The sequence below is a fragment of the Python bivittatus genome, unplaced genomic scaffold, assembly GCF_059951505.1.
Source record: "Python bivittatus isolate LINGU-HERP-01145 unplaced genomic scaffold, Pbiv_v1 ctg000560_np1212, whole genome shotgun sequence".
Taxonomy (NCBI): Eukaryota; Metazoa; Chordata; class Lepidosauria; order Squamata; family Pythonidae; genus Python; species Python bivittatus.
Genome location: NW_028277083.1, coordinates 302,205 through 318,576, shown reverse-complemented (window position 1 = coordinate 318,576; position 16,372 = coordinate 302,205). Strand labels below are relative to the sequence as shown.

At 47.2% G+C, this 16,372-nt stretch overlaps 1 protein-coding gene and 1 long non-coding RNA gene across 5 annotated transcripts in view; one reads left to right on the top strand and one right to left on the bottom strand.

The window, feature by feature from the left end:
- Positions 1–19: 19 nt before the first annotated feature.
- Positions 20–5,525, bottom strand: LOC148214797 (uncharacterized). Its single transcript, XR_015797408.1, has 2 exons — positions 5,391–5,525; positions 20–2,999 (listed from the first exon to the last, which is right to left on the bottom strand). It is a non-coding gene; the product is annotated as an uncharacterized LOC148214797 (long non-coding RNA).
- The window catches only part of ADCY9 (adenylate cyclase 9), a 25,693-nt gene continuing 14,066 nt past the window's right edge, over positions 4,746–16,372 (top strand). For all 4 annotated transcript variants that reach the window (XM_088147825.1, XM_088147824.1, XM_088147826.1 and 1 more), the window contains exons 1-7: positions 4,746–6,705; positions 10,007–10,179; positions 10,982–11,086; positions 12,227–12,444; positions 13,574–13,676; positions 15,104–15,312; positions 15,690–15,849. In XM_088147825.1, the coding sequence (XP_088003951.1) occupies positions 5,058–6,705; positions 10,007–10,179; positions 10,982–11,086; positions 12,227–12,444; positions 13,574–13,676; positions 15,104–15,312; positions 15,690–15,849 (2,616 nt within the window). In that variant the 5' untranslated portion in view covers positions 4,746–5,057. The remainder of the gene's footprint in view (positions 6,706–10,006; positions 10,180–10,981; positions 11,087–12,226; positions 12,445–13,573; positions 13,677–15,103; positions 15,313–15,689; positions 15,850–16,372) is intronic.

The following is a 16,372-nucleotide window of genomic DNA, read 5'->3' as shown; positions in this document are numbered from 1 at the left end:
TCCTGGTTGATGAATGAGCTTATGTCTTATCTGTCCAAGAAGCCAAGGTCTGTTAGCCCTTCTGAGTGCCACACTGACAACAGCTAATATATAGAGTGAGGAGTTGGAGTCATAAATGGCAGGGAAGTTGGGTGGGCCTAGGAAAGAGAATAAAACACTGTGAATATCTGTTACGATTTAATCTTTATTTAAAAAAATAGGCCACGCATCAAGGAGAGGACAAATTTGCAGAGGCCTTTGCATATGCTAAGCAAGAAGGAAGGAACAGAGTGTTGAGAGAAGGCCAAAAAGACCTCTTGACCACCAGGGGAAACCAAACATGGCCCCTCCCTCACAAGCTATGCCCCATTCTTGTAACATCTGATTGCTTTATGTGGAATGGAGGACCACAGGATTTTTGCATGCATCCAGCATGTGGGGGTGAGTTTGACTCGCAGGAGCTATGACCTAACTAAACACATAAAGCAATGGAACAGCTGGCCAAGGATGTATTAGAAGAATTTGCAAAGGGAAACACTCAGTTTGCCCCAGGTTGCCAACTTCTCCTCCTCCTTTCTTCCGTTGTATGTTAGCTCGCTCTCGTCTCTTCTCGGCAGTTGTTTCCCATCTTGCGGTGCTTTTTCTAGATTATTTGGAGAACTCTCCAAACAAATGCTCTCTTCTTGGCAATGTTTCTGCAGGAAGAAGTGCTTTTACTATGATTCCCCAAAGTGAACAGGGCATGTTCTCTGAGGAAGGTCATTGCCTACTTTATATCCTTGATTTTTATATTTCCCTTAGCCGTCTGTTCTCAGGCTTGCTTGATTCCCCTCATCTCCCTTTCTGTCTTTCCTCTTACACATCCATGTTTGGCAAGTCACATGGAATATCTCCAGAAAGGTTTCTGCAACATGTACTCTTAGTGATTTGCCTAGTTTGGAGCATGCATTGAACTCATTGGCTGTACTGTGGAAAACTTACAGGTCCATGTGTCTCGTTGAGTGCTATGAGCTTGGGTGCTAAGAAGTAGGGAGACTCTGCAAGGAGGCAGCATAAGTTGCACCATCCTTGGCAATGCAGAAGGGAGGAAACGGAAACGCGTGGTTCGTTGGGCAGAAGAGCTTTGGCTCAGAAGATGTATGTTGGGGGACAGCCGCCTTGGTTCGGTCTCCTCCCAGTTGAGAGGAGAACCCTGCAAGATTCATTGAATCCCAGGAATCCAGGCCCTGGCCTTGCCACTGGTGTTCCTTAAAAGCTGACTTGCGCCCATGCCGTGTTATTAACATAGCCTGTGGTTGCTCAGCAACTGCACGGACCTTCCCAACAATGGAAACACCAATATCTCAGAAGGTAGCCAATACTGGATCTGGAGGCGTCCGCCCTCTCCCATTTGTACGTGACCATGAAGTCCACCTCAGTGGACAGCCTGAGAACAGCTGGCTAATCTAATGTGACCAGCTTCTCCCTTTCTGCCTTGGGAATATATGCTCTTCTGGTCCGCGGATGTTCAGAGGAGGAAGCCTGTGTGTCCTCTCCCTTTGGTTGAATTACCAGACCCAAACCATCCATCCATGGTTGTGTGCTTCTTTTGAACAGAATTTTGGACAGATGTATTTAAAGGAATTACATAGCTGTGTAATGCATTTCCACTTAGTGGTTCGCAGTAATAGTTTATCTTTGGAGACACTATATACTTCAGCCCTTCTAATAAATTCTGGTATTTTTCAGTCACATTTCTTGGTGTGTTGCCTCTCTTTCTGAGTGGAAATGAGGAAACTGGGAAGCGAGGGAATCCGAGACCCAGCCAACGGAGGAAGAGGCCAACGGGTGCTTTCCCACAGCTGATCCACCCTGCAGCATTCCTTGCTGGGGCGTTTGTTAAAACCCTCCGGTTAACAGCTGCGGTTCTGAAAATAAATACCCTCACTTTCACAAAGGAGCGCAATCTTTTCCTGTCCTTTTCCATTTATCTTGAAACAAGGCACTTTCACAATAAATGGGGCAGAATGGGGACTCTCCCTCCAAAAGGAATGGCTATCTTCTTCCCCCCCCATGCCTGGATTCACGCAATGACTTTATCATTGGTGCAGAAGCTGTTTTCTGTTGAAAGCAGCACTGGTGGGTCACGTAGCGGAGTCAGGGAAATACATGCAAGCGGGAGGAGAGAAGGGGGAAAGAGGCTGGGGTCAAAGCAAGCGTTTTCTTACATGGGTTTTCTATTTTTTCATGTTCATTCCCTCTTCCCCACCCCACCTGCAGCTTCCTCCGTCTTCCCAATCTCAAAACCACTTTTTTTACCCAATTAAAATTGGTGACAGTGGATGAAGTTCCCCCCAGGATGCAAGTTGGTTACCTGTACACCAACTGTTCTGCCCCTTATTTTTTTTCCAGTTGGAATTACTGATTTCCATAATCAAGAAGCTTCTGATCGTGGGAGATTAGCAAGTATGCTATTCCTCAGCACAGCCATCTAGGATCCAGCATCTTTGCCGAGCCATCTGTGGGGTAGGAACCAATGGTTCTGTTGTCCAAGGATGCTCAGATGACCCTCAAAGGCCCCGAACGTTGTCAGTGGGGATCCAGCTTTGGCACATCACTATCACTGGATGACAATTGTGGTTTGTGTGTTGCTGAGATTAACTAAGCCATTCCCCCCTGCAGTGGGGAAGAAGGGAGGAAGTCATTTGGTTGAGTGTTCAAGCTGCTTTCAGGAAGTGGCTAGACCACAATAAAGCTCTGCAGAGGTGCTCTCCTTCCACTGATGTCCTCTTGCTACTAATGGCTTGGAAGTCCAAACAGCTGTGAAATTAGCTTCTAAATTTCACTGCAGACCTGGCTCTGGTACGCAATAGGGTAGGGAGTCTGCAAAAGTACCGGATGAGGCCGTTCCTTCTCTTTCCACCACGCTCATCATCTCAGCGATACTTTAGAATTCCTCATGGGCTTTGACTGGTGCTGGGCTATATAAGATGTTTCTGTCATTCCCCCAGGAGCCAATGAATGCCCTCAGGTCTTGTGATCTGTATAACAAACAACATCTTCTAAGTAACTAGAGGGAACACATTCAGAAAGTAGGTATTGTTGTTATGTATCTGGTCAATTTTTTAAGAATAGCTTTTTAAAAGCTACGGTGGTTGATAATACAACAGAGCATATTTGGACCTATTTCTGGCTGCTGTTGGGTACTTTCCATTCTTTCATCCTGAGGAGTCAAAAAGCAGAGTGGGAGAAATTCCCCATCCCAGGACTGTGTAGCCTGTTCATGGCTGTTACAATTTCTCCCTCCCTTCCTTTGCCAGAAGCTATTACAAGGTGGATGCGCGCAGCCCTGGATTCAGAGGATGCTGTCAGAAGCCAAACCCTAACCTGAGTGCAGTGGGCCGGAAAAAGCTAATTCTGAGGGGGTCCTTCTGAAAAGGGGACAACCTGACCCAGGTTTTTGGACAGTGCTCTAGCAGAAACAGCCCTTCCTTGAAAGATGGGCTGTGTCAACGGGGGTGCTTTTGCATCTAGAGTTTCTTGGAGGAAAACATCCTGGTCATAAAGGGCCGTGCCTCAGTAGCTTCTCATTCATGTTGCTCTTATAGTATGTCAGAGGGAGGCTGTGAAAAATGCTCAGAAGCCAGAGCTATGGCAAATTTGGGGAGCTTGGTCGGGGAACAACTCCTGAAGTTACAGTGATCTCGAAACTACGCCAGCAGCTTCCTAACCCAGTTCGCTCGGGCGGCTTTGATCCACGAATCCCCCTAGAGTTTCAGGTTAAACTTTCTGAACAACCTTTTCTTCCTCATGAGCCTCTTGCTGCGCAGTCTGTTACCGTCAGAGCCCACGGTTCTGCGTTCTGCTCCTCCCAAACGCTAGCTGTGTTCTCAGAATTTATTGTACGGTGGTTGACCCCCTTTGACCACTCAGTAAGCAATGCGAGTAATTTACCAACGTGGCAATGGGTGAACAGCAGATTTTCCAGGGGTGGCGTGCGTAAAAGGGACTGCTGGAAAAGCCGTGACAGCAACCGGTCGCTTCCCACCAGCCCACTGCCGCCGCCGCCGCCGCCGCCGCCGCCGCCGCCCCCTGTACGGCCAAACAACAGTTAATCGAGGCCCAAAAACAACAAGCGGCTGGCCGGGCAGGCTATTTTTAGGGCCTTTTTTCATTCCTGAACCTCCGGCAAGAGGAGCAACAGGTGCGGGCCGGGGGCTCTTCTGCCACAGCGCTGCGGAGACAGAAGCGCAGGGCCCGGAGCGAGGTTAACTCATCTCCGGAGGCCAGAGTGGCGGCAGCCCTGGACCCTCTAGGACCCCGCGCCTGACCAAGGCCGACCCGGCCGGCGTTCGCCCACTCCCTTCACGCGGGGGCCAGGGAGGAGCAGGGAGCTCGGCAGCAGCGCAGGCCCTTCGGGAAGGCGGCCCCCCGGCCCACTGCCTGGGCCCCTTATGCCACGATCGCCCGCGGCCGGAGCCCCTCCTGCGGCGCCCGCCAGCGTCCGCGTGGCCACCCCGCCAGAGCCGGGGAATCGAGCCCAGGGGGCCGAGGCGCAGTTCACGCCCTGGGAGAGGAGAAGCGGACGGTCTGCGGCAGACGCGAGCGCTGCCTTCGCGAGCAGGTCGCCAGGGAGGGAGGGAGGCCGGCCGGCCGGCCCCTGCACTAGCGCCCGGGGGGGCAGGCGGGTCCGAGGCGCCCAGGCGCTCCGGGCAGGGGCTGCGCGGGGGGCGCGGCTGCGCAGTGGGTCCGGGCGGCGCGTGCGCAGACCGCGCGCCCGGGCCCGTCTCCGCACCGCGCGCAGGCGCCCCTGGTCCCGCGCGCGCAGTGACAGCAGAGGGGGCGCCCCGCCGCCCCTCCCCCTCCTCCGACGCGGCCCGTGAGGCGTTTCCAGGCAGGCAGGCAGGCAGGCGGCGGCGCGGGCAGGCGGCCGGGCGGGGGCTCCGGCGCGGCGCCATGCGGCGGAGCCCGGCGCGGCCCGGCGGGAGCAGCGGGGGCCCGAGCCCGGGGGGCGGCGGGGGCGGCGGGCTGGGCTGAGCGGCGCCCGCAGAGGCGGGGGCGCGGCGAGCGGGGCGAGGCGAGGCGAGGCGGCCGCGGCCATGGCCATGGCGGCCGCCGGCTCCCCGCCGCCCTCGCCGCGTGGCACCGAGGTGAGCCTGGCCGCGGGCGGCGCGGGCGGGAGCGTGGCGGTGCGGCTGCAGGCCCGGGCGGGGCCCGGCGGGGGCGCGGGGCGGGCCCGGCGCGCGGGCGGCGGGGCGGCGCTGGGCCCGGGGCTGGGGCTGGGGCTGGGGGCCGGGCGAGCGCCGCAGCTGTTCGAGCGCGCCTCGCCGCGCTGGTGGGACCCGCAGTTCGACTCGAGCAACCTGGAGCAGGCCTGCCGCGAGCGTCGCTTCCCGCAGACGCGGCGCCGGCTGCGCTACGCGCTCTCCTACCTGGGCGCGGCCGCGCTGCTCTGGGGCGCCCACCTGGGCTGGCGGCGGGGCGCGGCGGGGCGCGCGCCCGTGGTGGCGCCGGCGCTGGCCTTCCTGGGCGCCTGCCTGGCCGCCTTCCTCTTCACCTTCACGCGCGCCTACGGCCGGCACCCGGCCGGCACCTCGCTGGCCCTCACGCTGCTGGTCTTCGCCCTGCCGCTGGCCGCGCAGCTGCCGGCGCCCGGGCCCGCCGCGGGGGGCAACGGCAGCGCGCGCGCGGCGCCCCCGCCCTGCCTGTCGCCCGTGGGCAGCTTCTCGCTGTGCGTGGAGGCGCTGCTGCTGCTCTACGCCGTGCTGCACCTGCCGCTCTACCTGAGCGTGCTGCTGGGGCTGGGCTGCTCCGTGCTCTTCGAGGCGCTGGGCTACCGCTTCCGCGACGAGCGCTGCTTCGCGCCCCCGGGCGACCGGCTGGCGCACTGGGAGCTGCTGGGCAAGGCCCTGTTGCACCTCTGCATCCACGCCACCGGCGTGCACCTCTTCATCATGTCCGAGGTCCGCTCCAGGAGCACCTTCCTCAAGGTGGGGCAGTCCATCATGCACGGGAAGGACCTGGAGGTGGAGAAGGCCCTGAAGGAGCGCATGATCCACTCCGTCATGCCCAGGATTATCGCTGACGACCTGATGAAGCAGGGGGACGACGAGAGCGAGAACTCGGTCAAGCGCCACTCCGCCTCCAGCCCCAAAAGCCGGAAGAAGAAGCCTTCCATACAGAAGACCCCCATCGTATTCCGCCCCTTCAAAATGCAGCAGATAGAACAAGTCAGTATTTTGTTTGCTGATATCGTCGGCTTTACCAAAATGAGTGCCAACAAATCTGCGCATGCCCTGGTGGGCCTCTTGAATGACCTCTTTGGCCGCTTCGACCGCCTCTGCGAGGACACAAAATGTGAGAAGATAAGCACTTTGGGGGACTGTTACTACTGTGTGGCAGGGTGTCCTGAGCCCCGAGCGGATCACGCTTATTGCTGCATTGAGATGGGCTTGGGCATGATCAAAGCCATTGAACAGTTTTGCCAAGAGAAGAAGGAGATGGTGAACATGAGGGTTGGCGTGCACACCGGGACTGTCCTTTGTGGCATTCTGGGAATGAGGAGGTTTAAGTTTGATGTCTGGTCCAATGATGTCAATTTGGCCAACTTAATGGAACAACTGGGCGTCGCTGGGAAGGTCCATATTTCAGAGGCTACTGCAAAGTACTTGGATGATCGCTATGAAATGGAGGATGGAAAGGTGATGGAGCGCGTGGGCCAGAGTGTGGTGGCAGACCAGCTGAAAGGTATTTTTCTGTTTCTGCTTGTGAATGTATTGATTTGCTTTGGACCTTAGCCTTTTCCTTCTTCTGTGCTAATATGGGCAAATTGGGACCAACTTTATGTTTTTCTTTAATAACTGAAACCCGCAATGTAAACTTAGGACCTCTGTCCTTCATGATTCTTTGAAGAGACGCTAAGGATGAGGGAGGTGTGCCTGGCAATTGGAATGCCTTCTGGTTTCCAGGTGGAATTTTAACTAACTGATAATTATTTTATAGCTTGTGACATCATGTAACTTACTCTACGGTGTATACTTTCATAATGGATTAATATGCAGGTAAATCACATGATTTTTTGTAAAAGAGATGACCACTTTGTAAGAAAAAGGAAGCAGGGAAATGCTTGATGCCAGCTTCTTTGGGGCAGGTGAATTGTTCTTAGGATTCTATGAATGGACATGTTGTAAACTGCCAGAAGTTGGTATGAAGTCAGCAGAATAAAAGTATAATAAATAAATTATGAAAAATTGCATTCTAGATGGAGGAACAACTTTTAATATTGGTATCTTTACCACATGAATGAGAGAGTCAGGCAGTTGTGCTTGCTGGTTCTTTCTCATACCAATCAGGAGAAAAATACTGTGACATTACATGTTTGATAGTAAATTGTAGTAGTTGTTTTATAGAGCAAGTATTTCCTGCTTTTTTTTAACATTCAAGCATTTTCAGTTCTATAACCATTGTACATTCTTTTGTGATCTTATAGTAGGGAAGAAGGCCTGATGTTTTTCTGTTCAGTATGCATTTTAATTGGGTGCTTGTATAGAAGTTGAAAAATTATTCAGAGAAAGTAAATAATCAGAACATTATGCTTTAGTTTCTCTTAATCATGTTTAGGAGTTGGGAAACAAAACAAAACTGAATGTGAACCAGAATAAAGGATTTGAAGTTGTCTACATTAATAATTTTATAAACAAGACCACAGAGTATTGAGATAAATATGACTAATGGGTGAGGCTGGAGTAAAAGATGCCATAAAGTACACAAAAATCCATCTTTCTTCAGCAGTTACTCCATCTTTCCTCTGGTGAGTTTTCTCCATCTGGTGCAGAGAGCTAGAAAAGAAGAAGTCAATAGTTAAGGAACAGATTTTGTTTGTTGCCACGTGGGTTTCAAATAGTGACCCATGTTGTGTTTGACAGTATCATCAAATGCCGCAACTTGTGAACACTTGTCCTCATTTTGATGCAATTGTGGATGCTGCTGAGTTTCCCTTTTTAAAATGTAGCAATTCAAGCACTTCTGGTTCCATAGAAGATAGAGGCCATGTGTGTTTTCAGCTTTCTACTGTATATGTGTTGTTTCCTACTCCAGATTGGTATTTGTGCTAAACTATATCAGATGCTATTGCTATAAGGACAACTTTTTTTAAGGAAAGCCCAAACTTTGATTATAGTTTATTATACTTCATTATACTCAGTAACTGCCTGGAAATGTTCACATTTCCCAGGCATTTCTGTGTTTTTCTTGTAGTATTTTTATTTTGTGCTCTCAATACAGGTAGTCCTCACTTACCGACTGCAATTGGGATCGGCAATTCCGTTGCTAAGCAATGTGGTCGTAAAGTGAAACATTACGTGACTATGCCTGACTTATAACGTCAGTTCATCAGTTCCAACTGCAGTTGTTAAGTGAATCACCCATGGGCATTAAGCGTGATATCACATGACTACGACTTGCAACTTCCTGCTGTCTTCCCCATTGACTTTGCTTGTTGGAAGCTGGCTGTGAAGGTTGCAAATGGTGATTGTGGGATGCTGCAACCATTATAAATGCACATTGGTTGCCAAGCGCCCAAATCATGATCATGTGACCATGGGGATGCTGTGATGGCAAGTTTGAGGACCGGTCGTAAATCTTTTTCAGCACTATTGTAACTTTGAATGGTCACTGAATGAGCGAGGACTACCTGTATTCCCATGGCAGCAAGAACAAACATGATATAAAGAATTTATAGTACAATCAGGAAAAATCCTAACCATACCCATATGTTCTTGTATATTATTCTATATATTGTTGTTGTTCAGTCGTTAAGTCGTGTCCGACTATATATTATTAGATGATAAATAGTAACCTTTGGGGAAATGGCTGGAAGGTGAATACGAGCAATTATGTAGGCCATGTCAGCTAACTTGGCAGTAAGTGTGTTTAGTAGAAATAATAAAAAATGTTTTATCTGTACAATATCATGAAAATCTACAATTTTTCGTCATTAATATCAGTTTGGCATTAGCAGATTGTTAACTCAGATAATCTAGTTAAAATAAATGCCCTCATTTCATTGAAAATTGTAAATAGATTTAATATCAGATGGTATCACAGCAATGAAAAACTGGCTGAAAGGCAGTTCTGCCCCCTCATAACCTTTATCTCTCCTACCTAGAGTAATGAAACAAGTCCTCAAATGTGTTAAATTCTGTGTGGATGATGTCAGTATATTGAATATTTTACACACCCCAGTCCAGAGAATGTTTTTTCCATGGTGTATCTTGCCTAATTTTTTAACCTTCAAGTTGCCATGAGACTCATTTCCTTGACTAACCAACAACTACTAACAAACACAACTAGAGCTTCTCTGGACATGGCATTAGATGGAAAGTTTCCATGTAAAATGTGCATGGGGTTTTAGATTTAAAAAATACACGGTCAACGTAAGCATCTGATGTGCAGATCCATACTGCTAATACAGCTAAGATGCACATTCTCACTCTGCTCTTGTGCAAAACTATGGAAGTTGCCTGGGAGAGAAAAGTCTTGCAACCATTCGATTGATTGATTGATTGATTGATTGATTGATTGATTATGTGCCATCAAGTCATTGTCAACTCGTAGCGACCACATAGATTTTCTCCATGGCAACCTGTCCCTAACCTAGTGTTTCAAGTCTGTTCATTTGATACAGAGTGCCTTTTGGAAGTTGATATTCACAGTGTCAATGAAATAGAGTGCTCTCAAATAAAACCAAAGTATGTACGGTATTTAAAAATTCTAAAATACTGCTGGGTTATATTGCACAATCCTATTTTTTTGGAGCTGGCCAAGCAATTTATAAAATGCAGATTTGTTGCTAAAAAGTGGATTTGGCTGTTTCCGAAGGAGAAATGAGTCATATGAACAGCTGGCTCTGCAGGCAGTGTTGGCAAGGGATGTGGGGTGGCCAGCTGTAATAAACAGCTCTTTGGAGAAAGGAGCTCTACAGGTAAGTTGGGGGGAAGTGTATAGTGGAAGAGTAACAGCAGATATGTTAACTGTAGTTTTCCTGTAGGTTTAAAAACATACTTGATCTCTGGGTTGAAAAAGAAGGAGACCCACTGCAGCTGCTCACAGACGCTTCTTCCAGGTCTAGAAGCAGGAGACAGAAACAAGCCACAGGGGGCTTCATCGTCAGAGAATGTTGACGATTCAGCAAAAGCACTCAAGCACTTAGAGAAAAATAAGGTTTGCCAAATGCAAATTCTGTATATTTCTGTGGGTTTATTTTATTAGAAATGAGTTTTAAAAGCCTACATGGGCTTGGAAAGTCTTGGAATTATATACTTTTATCTATGGTTACTGATTCTTTAAGAAGACAGATCATGCTTTATTTTTTTCTCTGGAAGTCATAAGATGAGAGGATCTAGATTATGATTTGTCTGTGAGAAACTTGGTTTAAATCTCACTCAGCTTAGGAGCTCTTGTGTTAAGTATGGAAGGTACCTAGTACAGAGTTGGAAAATGCTGTTCTAAGCATTCTGAGAAAGAGCAAGCAAGCAGATGAAATGAAGGGGCAAGGATCAGGGCTGTGAGCTTTGCACGAATACATATATTGGATTGAGTGAGTGACGTGAAGTCATTAAATGCAGGGGAGAAAAAATGCTTCCTAGCTGTTCAGATTGGCCTGTTTTTGCAAAGTGTGTATAAGAGCATTTCTTCCAAAAAGGTAGGTATTCACTTTTCCAGTATTTATAGAAAAATTATAATTGGTTTAATCTGTTGGTGTATACAGAGGGGAAAGGACAGAGAGAGCTGCTGAGTGCTAACTGTGCCTCCTCACGTGTACCATAACTTCCTTCCATTCCTGAGTGCACTTAATTTTGTTCTGAAACATTTAAGGAAAGAAAAGTGTCATGTGTAGACACTGGATATCAGCCCGGGAGTTACAAAATATATACATTTGAAGAACGTACACATATCTGCAGCAGAAGCAGGCCAGTTGTGAAAGGAGGAATTAGTCTTACAGTATGTTTCTTTGTGGTTTCAGGTCTGCCATTCATGCAGTGCTACTTTTTCCCCTGGCTGTGATGTGAGTGTAGAGGAAGGAGCTATTCAAAACGGATGCCAGGATGATCATAAGACCAGCACAAAGGTAATTTATTGTCAAGTTACGTACTTCTCTAGCTCTTCTCTTCGTTCATCTATGGTGCAGAAACTGATGTGGGTCGGTCCTGGGGTGAGACAGACTTCAAAGGCAGTTAGCATAGAGTTGCAGGACCGGAAGCTTTTGCAGCACAGGGTACACGTAACCCTTTAACCTGAGATGGCCTTCTAGCCCTTGCTTAGATATCACAAGGGCATGGAGGTTATCACTTACTGAAGCATTCCAGGGTCAAACACTTTCCTTCTCAGGACCGGTATGTATGAAATTTGTTCTTGGATGATCTAAAGAGCACTATGACATATAGTTGGCTACTTTTTTGTACATGGGCCCTTTGCTATGCTATCTTGTAAGTTGGGCTATTTATAGTGCACTTTATATACTTTATATATATAGTGCACTTTATAGCACCATTAATTGGTGTTTGTGTAACTCCTTTTGTTTCATTTTTTGGTGCTGTACAGGCATCTTAACAGTTCTTTTTCTAAAGAGTTGGAATTTCAGCCTCTGGAAGTATGGCTTTTTAGATTCCTAACTTTTTTATACCTGAAAAGATAAATTGTACTTTATTTAGTTTTTGTTTAAAATGCCTTTTCTGTAGCTTTTAAACAAACATTAGCATTTCCCTTTTCTAAACATTTGTTGGCCAGGGCATTCAAGATTTTGTGAGCATAAAGGGCTAGAGAGATCTGAATTCAAACTCCTGTTTGCTCAAGAGTGTCAAATACCAGCCTTAGGTAAACCATTCTCGGCTGCCTCAGAGAAAGTTCTGAAGGTGAAATCAAGTGTGTGCCAACTAAGCTACTTTAAAAAAAAGTGTATCTCATTTGAACCCACCTTTGGAACCCCACATGGTGGTTATAAAATGATACATGGCATCATTCAAAATTTTATACTTTTGTTAATTTGATCTGGTTTGTTTAAAAGCAACATCTTTAATAATTTATTGGCTGTACGTTTCTTTTTTTAAATCTTGCAAGTGCTGTTTTTTACACTCAAAAGTATAACAAAATCTTTGAACTGAGATATTTTTTCTGCCAAAATATACTCGCAGGAACAGACAAATATGATCTGAATTCTCTGTGACTTAATCATAAACCACTTTTATCTTTATCTTTTTAACTCAATCAGAGTCCTGGGGGAGGCAGCCCAAAGTCTCGGAATGGACTTTTAAGTCCCCCTCAGGAGGAGAAACTGAGCAACAGTCAAACATCCCTTTATGAAATGTTGCAAGAGAAAGGAAGATGGGTTGGTGCGAGCTTGGATCATTCAGCTCTTCTGCCACTGCGGTTCAAAAATATCAGAGAAAAAACAGATGCTCACTTTGTTGATGTTATTAAAGAAGACAGGTAAGGCAAAGAATTCTCATGACTTGGACATTTGCTCTGCACAATGGCGTGATGGCCACCCATGATGTAGGCAGGTTCCACAAGATTCAGGCATATTTGGGGGGGGATGAGGCCAACTTTCCCTGAGTACCATATGCTGAGGGATCCCCCTTGCCCTCTTGTCTTGCTTATCACTTCCTATGGGGTAGAAAATGAAGGTATAATAAAAATCTAAGCACCAAATGACTTGGAGACTGTATCATGGCTCCCCCATGAGCTCAGTCGAAAAGCTATAATCATGGCAGGACTTAGGGAGTTCTTGCCATCCCTAACAAACTTCAGGTGTTTAACCTCTGTGTGGCAACTGGTGTAATGCATCAGGTCTTTGGTTGGGGTGCCACTGCAGGCCTTCTTGGGATTTGGGAACCCTTACGTCAGTGATAGTGCTGTCTCTGTGTTGCTGGCTCAGCTGATGGGATTGTTTTGAGGACTTTCATTCTCTTCCCTGCTCATTCCCTTTCCCCATCTGAAGACTTCTATGGAAAATGCAGGGATTCAGACAACATGACTGACCAAGCCATCTAGTCCCAGGGCAGTTAACTCACCTTTGTGCCCCAGCATGCATGGTCACCGCCAAAGATTGGGTCAGTTGTACAGTGGATGTTTTCTAGGACTTCCTAGCAATTGCAGGGTGATTGTGAACCTGCTACTGGGAGAAATGTTTTAAACACCATGTCAGCACAGTTGGGGTTGTTGCCACTGCAGTCAGCTTGGGGGCTTACCTACCTCACCATTTTCTGCCTCTTTTCTACTCTTCTAGCGTGCCAGTTGGGGGGAGAGGATAAAGAAGAGAAAGAGGGAGTTCCTAGAGAAACCTGGTTTTGCAGAGCCACTCTAGGACTTCATCTCTGTTATTTAAGAGACAGTTAACCCTTGGGTAATCTGTTCACAGTGCAGTTGACTGGGGCAGTTAGCTTAGCCCTAAGCAGTAATTCTTTTTTATTTGGAGGGTTAATACAGCACTCTTCTTTCCCCAAACCCAATTAAGGATGGGCCAATAGTTAGTATTTCAATGATTTCTCAAATGGGGCTGGGGAATCATTGTTTCTTTGTTGGAGAATAACTTTCCTAAAATGGATCTTTTCCCTAGCTTGATGAAAGACTATTTTTTTAAACCACCTATTAACAAGCTGAGCCTGAACTTCCTTGATCAGGATTTGGAGATGGCCTACAGGAGCAGCTATCAAAAAGAGGTAGGGTTTTTTTGTGTGTGTGTGTCTATGTGCATGCAGGCACACATTCTAGTAGTATCTGAGGAACAGCCTGCACATTAACAAAATGCCAAGCATTGTTATTTTTAATTAAACATAATTTTAACTTTTCATATTGGCTGGGGAGAGATGGCTGTCCATTTTCTACACTAATATTGCCTCTTAAAGAAAAGAAGCTGGGTTTGGGAGTCTGGCAATCACTTTTGATCCAGACCTTGTTTGAAGTAATTTTAACCAAGTGTTTTTTGTCTCTGTTTTTGCCATTAGTGGGGGGATGCCTTTGAAGGAGAAATTGAAATTGCGGTGTCCAGAATGGCTCATGTCTAGAGTGTCCAAGCAGGAACATGTAACACCTATTTTGATAAGCTGCATTGGCTTCAAGTTGCCTTCCATGCCAAATTAAGGAGCTTGCTATGATATGTAAACATTCAGGCCCTTCCTACTTGAAGCATATAAATTAACGAAGTAAATAAACAAAACCTTTTTGTCCTGCTCTAGCATTTCAGTGCTTCGTATGAAACTCTGTCTGATAAAGTCCTGCTTTTTATTCCAGTATTACCCCAAGGTTAAAGAATCATCCACTTCTGCAGGAGACTCCCTACCCTTCAGGCCACTAAAAACTGTATTGTTGTCACTGACTCCAGCTCCCTTGTGTGCAAATGGAAGGATGGCTTCACATGTAAATTTGGGCTCAGATTTGCAAACTCCCCCAAGTATGTTTTTCATTAAGATAATACTTTATTTTACAGATTGTCACCCTGGAAACAGCCCCTGTTGTGATTGTTTCAAACTGTAGTCCTGTGTCACTTCTTTGCACTTCTGTATGCACCAAGGAGACATAAGTTAGCTTTTTCCCCAATCATTCCATATATAGTGGGCAAATCTGCACTTCTGTTTGCATACAAGAGGTCTGAAGATAGTCAAAAATATAGTTAGGGTTTATATATTGGAAGGTCTGGGTATAAACAGAAAGTAGTACAGTGGCCTATCCCTCAGCTATTCTAAGTAACCGTCCATGACTTTTATAATAGCCTCGTATTATGGAGAGGTTATGGGGTTAGAGGTTTCTCCTAAAGTGGTTTCAGGCATAGTTTCCTCTAAGAGTCTAGGCTTGGTTTGTTGTACTCACTTGTTCCTCTCTTACTGATCGTTTTCTTTCTGGTGGCTTTTTAGAGATCTGATCTGAGAACTGCTGCTCTATTTCAGTAATATTTCTTTTTCTAAAGTAGAGTGCAAAATACCTTTATAAAGAGTAGAGGCTGTATCTGGATCAGATTCTGAAAATCTAACCCAAAAACAGTGTTGGTTTGGGTGACTTCTGATTTTCTGCGTTTGATGTTGGGTTGCTAGCGTTTGCACTTTGTAGAAATCCATGCATGGCCAGTCAACATCAACCTCGCTCTCCACAGGTCATAAAAAGGGTCCCTGTGAAGACCTTTGCCAGCGCCACCTTTAGTTCACTTCTAGATGTGTCCCTGTCCGCCACTGTCTTCCTTATCCTCTCGGTCACTTGCTTCCTGAAACACGGGGCAGTGGCATCTCCTCCTCCTCCTGCAGCCGTGGCTGTGGTGGTGGTTGCCGTCCTGCTCGAGGTGGTCTCTCTTACGGTCTCCATTAGGTGAGGCAAACGCTGTATTTGTCATTCCTCTGTCACCGCCGGGGATCCCTTACCGGGTATGGATGAAAGCGAATAACCCCCGGGTGTGTTAGAGAGGAGTCAACAAAATCTGTAAAAATATCCCAGCAGGCCTTTGCCCATTCTAAAGAAGCTGACGCTGGCTGCAGATTGTCTCAGCTCCAGCCTAGGGGCCCTTGGGGCCCTTGGAATCCCTTCCACTGTAACTGCTTTGGCCATTCCTCATCTGCACATGAGCATGGGAAAAGAAAGGGGGGGAAAGGTGGCTGGGCTGCTGACCTGATTTTGGAAGGAGGGGGAAGAAGGCTCAGTCAGTCTGCTTCTGTTCTAAAAGCTTAGCTGTTGTCTGCTGTTTCCAGAATGGCGTTCTTTTTGGAGGACATGATGGTCTGCACCAAGCGGCTGTTGGAAGTGATTGCTGGGTGGTTGCCCCGACACTTCATTGGTGCCATTTTGATATCTCTACCTGCTCTTGCTGTCTTCTCACACTTCACCTCTGAGTTTGAAACCAACATCTATGTAAGTTGGCCTCGCCATAGGCTCTTGGTAGGCAAACAGACATTCAGAGTGAAGAATCACGGGGGTGATCTTTTAACCCAACTTCAAGTCATTGGAAGCTTTGTGCCTAAATGCCAAATCACATGCAGAACACTTCTTTTCCAGGAGGAGTGGAAACACGGGTTGGGGAAGGAAAAGGCCTGAAAGGGTAGTGACACCTCATGGCCCATTCCAGTCAACAAGATTAGCCCTGAGGAGCTTTACTTTTCAATATGAGAAACTTTGCTCCCAGTGCTGTGAGCCTAGAGGAGGGGTTGGCCTGCTGGTATTTTCATGTATATTTCTGTGTCTAAAAAGTCAGTGGATTCCAATTTGGAATGTGCCTTTCATAAAATACAGAACTGAACTTTTACATGGATTAGGTGATACTTCAGGCTGTGGTCTGACCACACTTGGAATCATGTATCTTCTGGAACAAGTCTACCCCTGACTTGTGTGTAAAAGGAAGCCCCTTCCCACCCAGCTCATAGTGAAACTGTGCATC